Source organism: Cebus imitator, unplaced genomic scaffold (genome assembly GCF_001604975.1).
Source record: "Cebus imitator isolate Cc_AM_T3 unplaced genomic scaffold, Cebus_imitator-1.0 Scaffold113, whole genome shotgun sequence".
NCBI lineage: Eukaryota > Metazoa > Chordata > Mammalia > Primates > Cebidae > Cebus > Cebus imitator.
The window spans coordinates 7,784,682-7,789,787 of NW_016107428.1; the positions used below are offsets into that span (position 1 = coordinate 7,784,682).

The 5,106-nt window shown below is 41.6% G+C and overlaps 1 protein-coding gene across 3 annotated transcripts in view; it reads right to left on the reverse strand.

Annotated features, from left to right (window-relative positions):
- The window catches only part of SF3B1 (splicing factor 3b subunit 1), a 45,889-nt gene that overhangs the window by 16,691 nt on the left and 24,092 nt on the right, over positions 1-5,106 (reverse strand). For all 3 annotated transcript variants that reach the window (XM_017538764.2, XM_017538765.2, XM_037742097.1), the window contains 3 exons: positions 2,841-3,078; positions 725-937; positions 349-470 (listed from right to left, as the gene is read on the reverse strand). In XM_017538764.2, the coding sequence (XP_017394253.1) occupies positions 349-470; positions 725-937; positions 2,841-3,078 (573 nt within the window). The remainder of the gene's footprint in view (positions 1-348; positions 471-724; positions 938-2,840; positions 3,079-5,106) is intronic.

Genomic DNA, 5,106 nt, shown 5'->3' on the forward strand with positions numbered 1-5,106 from the left:
TTTGTGTCCACTGATAATCCATAAACTTAAAGACACAAAATCTTGGTGAAACACCAAGTAAAAAACCACAGTCTAAATGAGCTTATTCCTGGGACTGATGGAAAACTGAAGCAGCAGTTCTCAAAGTCTAACCAATGGTCCTTGAGATTTCTTTCAAAAAGTAATTTCTTGTTGTTCATTTCTTTTCATCTCTCTTTGGAACTGAAATATTCTTGGAAATAGCTAAGAGACTGGAATGACAATACTAAATTTGGGCAAAGTCAATGCAACCTTGATCAATTTTTTTTTACTATTTAAAATAAATGCATATCCTAAATACCACCTCATTCATATTTGATGTACTACTACCTTGTATCCTTCTGGGAACATAGCATCTAATTCTTCATCAGAAAGTGGGCGATTTCTCTCATCAATTTCTCTTTCCCACCGCCAAGCCTGAAGCTGTTCAGGAGTCATACTCATTATGTGACCTACCAAGAAAAGCAAACTTTTATACAATCTATAGCGCAAAACTGTATTATTAAATATATCTTTGAGATAAAAGAGCGTTAAGACCAAACCTAACATTTAGTTGCTTTTATATTATAAATGCAAACCAAGACTTATTTTTTTATCTCCTTATTCTAGCTGGTAGTTGACATTAATAGCACACAGAATACCATAAAGAAAAAATTAAATAATTTGTAGAGAAAAAAACAATTATTTTCAATGAGAGAGTTTCTACCTGGAGTAGGGGTAGCCATGTTCATGGCTGGTGTGCCAATTGGTGTTTTTCCAGGGGTCAGAACTGGAGTGCTTCCACCCATCTGACTAGCTGGTGTTTCATCCCACCGTGATTTTCTTTTACTGGCTCCAGGAGTCGGTGTTTCACCAATAGAATCTCCACCTCGATCTGTTCGAGGAGTCTCAGCCCATCCACTTCCATGCCCAGGAGTGTCTTTAAAAAGAAAGAGTGAGTAAGACCACAATTTTAATCACTGTTAAAATAATATTTTTTATTCTCAGTTATAATCAAAACTATTAAGTTCTAAAATAGAATATTCCTTATTTAAAGTTCTAGTGTTCCATTTCATATTTATATATACCTCTTCACACTCATGTGTATGCATGTTTCTTTTCCATGGGTTACAAAAACAGACAGTAACTACTATGAAACAGGAAAAGACAGCAAAGTCATTTTTTAACTATCTTAACATTATTACACAGAGATATCTGCTATGTGTATCTCAAGCTACTTCCTTCCTTTCTCCATACAATTGAAGTGACACTGCATGTACAATTCTATACTGCTTCTTTCCTTCATTACATATGAAGCACTACCCCATTACCATGAAAAGTTCACAAAATTTTAATATAGCAGATGTACAGTTAAATCTTAATTTGCCTCAACTGTTCTTATAAACAGTTAAGAAAATAAAGCTTTTGACCACCTATACAAAAAAGTAAGAGGTTTAGGTAAATTCAGAGAGACAGAGCATAGAATAGAGGTCAGCAGGAGCTAGGAAGAAAAGGGAATGGGAAGGCCCTGTTTAATGGATACCGGTTTTCTGTTTGGGATGATGAAAAAAATCCTAGAAATGAACAGTAGTGACAGTGCAAAACGCTGTGAATGTACTTAATGCCACTGAACCATATGCTTAAAAATGGTTGGCTGGGAATGGTGGCTCACTCCTATAATCTCGGCACTTTGGGAGGACGAGGCAGGCGGATCACCTGAGGTTGGGAGTTCGGGACCAGCCTGACAAACATGGAGAAACCCTGTCTCTACTAAAAATACAAAATTAGCCAGGCATGGCGACACATCCTGTAATCCCAGCTACTCGGGAGGTTGAGGCAGGAGAATCATTTAAACCTGGGGGGTGGAGGCCGCAGTGAGCCAAATGGCACCACTGCACTCCAGCTGGGCAACAAGAGTGAAACTCCATCACAAAAACAAAACAAAACAAAACAAAAATGGTTAGTATTATGTAAGTATTAACTGAAAATAAGTAAATAAATGGTTAAAAATAGTACATTTGGCCAGGCACGGTGGCTCATGCCTGTAATCCCAACACTTTGGGAGGCCAAGGCGGGCCAATCATGAGGTCAGGAGTTTGAGATCAGCCTGACCAACATGGTGTAACCCCATCTCTAATAAAATTACAAAAATTATCCAGGTGTGCTAGCGCGTGCCTGTAATCCTAGCTACCCAGGAGGCTGGGGCAGGAGAAAAGCTTGAACCCAGGAGGCAGAGGCTGCAGTGAGCTGAGATTGCACCACTGCACTCCAGCCTGGGGAACAGAGCGGGACTCCATCACAAAAAAAAAAAAAAAAGTAAATTTGATGTTAGGTATATTTTTCCATAATAAAAAAGTGTAGGCCAGGTGCAGTGGTTCATGCCTGTAATCCCAAGGCTTTAGTAGGGGATCACTTGAAGACAGGAGTTCAGGACCACGCTTCGCAATGAAACGAGACATTGTCTCTACAAAAAAAAATTTTTAATTAGCCAGGTACGGTAGCATGCTCCTATCATCTCAGCTACTCAGGAAGCTGAGGTGGGAAGATCCCTTGAGCCTAGGGGGTTAAGGCTACAGTGAACAAAACCCTGTCTCTAAAAAATAAACTACATCAAAGGTTACAGCCTACTAACTTTTCTTTCACCTACAGTTCTTCCTTAAATAAATCTTAGATCTCTTCAAGAGGGAAAAAAATTAGGCATATGATCTATTCCATTCTTAATCTATCCCCTCAAAGCAGCTGGTTATTTATACATATCCACCCAGGAATAAACAGAACAGATTTTAGTCCATAAACATACCACTCAACATTTCACCCACACATCCATATTCCACTAGAAGTACCTCTCTCTGTTTTGGGGGTTTCATCCCATCTGTTTTTACGAGCGCTGGAAGTTGCACCTCCATGGCCTGGTGTGGCATGGCCTGGTGTATCGCCTCGTCCAGGAGTAGCAGCTCCCGCTGGTGTGTGACTAGGTGTAGGATCCCATATTTTTGAGCCTGGCGTTGCTCCAGGAGTCTCACTTCCCTTTGCACGACCTGGTGTCTCATCCCATCTTAAGGAAGGAGTATGCCCCGGGGTCTTAAAAAAAGCAAAAAATTTTATTTCACATACCCACATAGGAATAATTAGAAAATTTCCATAAAACAAAAAACTTCAAACAAAAAATGTTTTAGTTCTATGCACTGTAAGTTAGAGGACACTATGCTTACAGGAAAAGATACCTACTTTCTAGCAAATGTTTATGATCAAAAACAATGTAAAGCTTCAATCTGAAGCACTGACAAAAGTCCCAGCTTAAAAAAAGAAATAATCTGGGTATGAATCTTTGATACGCCATTAATAGCTCTGTGACTTTAGGGAAAATCACTGAGGTTTCTCTGTCTAGATCTGTAATCCAAAGCTTTCAGCTCTAATTACATTAGTTTCAACGTGGGGCTTAGAAACACGTAGGAGAGAAGGAATTCATGTGTTCTAAGAAAATACCACTGTTGAGGTTTTGTTCAATTGTGTGTGTTTAATTAATATTAATGCTTTAGATCACCTACATAATTTTTTTTTTTTTTAGACAGTCTTACTCTGTCATCCAGGCTGGAGTCCAGTGGCATGATCTCGGCTCACTGCAACCTCTGCCTCCCGGGTTCAAGTGATTCTACTGCCTCAGCCTCCAGAGTAGCTGGGATTACCAGCGTGTGCCACCACGCCACGCTAATTTTTGTATTTTTAGTAGAGACAGGGTTTCACCATGTTGGTCAGTCTGGTCTCAAACTCCTGACCCCATGATCTGCCCATCTCAGCATCCCAAAGTTCTGGGATATCAGGCATGAGCCATTGTGCCTGGACGAATCTCTGTAGTTTTTATAAGAAAGATATCGCCGGGTGCCGTGGCTCAGGCCTGTAATCCAAGCACTTTGGGAGGCTAAGGCAGACGGATCACGAGGTCAAGAGATAGAGACCATCCTGGCCAAGACAGTGAAACCCCATCTCTACTAAAATACAAAAAAATTAGCTGGGTATGGTGGCGCACGCCTGTGGTTCCAGGTACTCAGGAGGCTGAGGCAGGAGAACTGCTTGAAGGCAGGAGGCGAAGGTTGCAGTGAGCCAAGATTGCACCACCGCACTCCAGCCTGGTGCCTGGCGACAGAGCAAGACTCTGTGTCAAGAAAAAAAAAAAAGATACCTATCAGCATTATCAGCACTCATGTGGGCACGGTGGCTCATGCCTGTAATCCCAGGCATGGTGGTGGGCACCTGTAATCCCAGCTGCTCAGGAGCCTGAGGCAGGAGAATTGCTTGAACCTGGGAGGCTGAGGTTGCAATGAGCTGACATCGCACCATCACACTCTAGACTAGGTGACAGAGTATGAGACTGACTCAAAAAAGAAAGCTATCAGCTCTTATGTCTAGTTACATGCATACAGTTAAACAATTACCAGGAGGACAAGCTTCTTTCTCTTTCTGAAACTTAGTACTGAACGTCATCCATGGAATTAAATTTAGTAGTTACCTGGCTGAGCACAGTGGCTCATATCTGTAATCCCAGCACTTTGGGAGGCCAAGGTAGGGGGATCACTTAAGGTCAGGGATTCAAGACCAGCCTGGCCAACATGGTGAAACCCTGTCTCTACTAAAAATACACAAATTAGCTGGGCGTGGTGGCACATGCCTATAATCCCAGCTACTCTAGAGGCTGAGGCACGACAGTCACTTGAGTCTTGGAGGTGGAGGTTGTAGTCAGCCAAGATTGCACCACTGCACTCCAGCCACCCATGGGTGACAGAGCAAGACTCTATCTCAAAAATTAAAAAGAGTTAATTTTATTATTTATTGTAAATAATAAAATAATGGTTTTACTTACATTGAGCAGAGCCAAATCCCTCTTACATATCACCAAGCAAATGAGAAGTTCTCATCTTAAACTAAATTGTTTAGAAATTATATAGGTTTTAGGCCAGGCGCGGTGGCTCACGCCTATAATCCCAGCACTTTGGGAGGCCGAAGCGGGTGGATCACGAGGTCAAGAGATCGAGACCATCCTGGTCAACATGGTGAAACCCCGTCTCTACTAAAAATACAAAAAATTAGCTGGGCATGGTGGTGCGTGCCTGT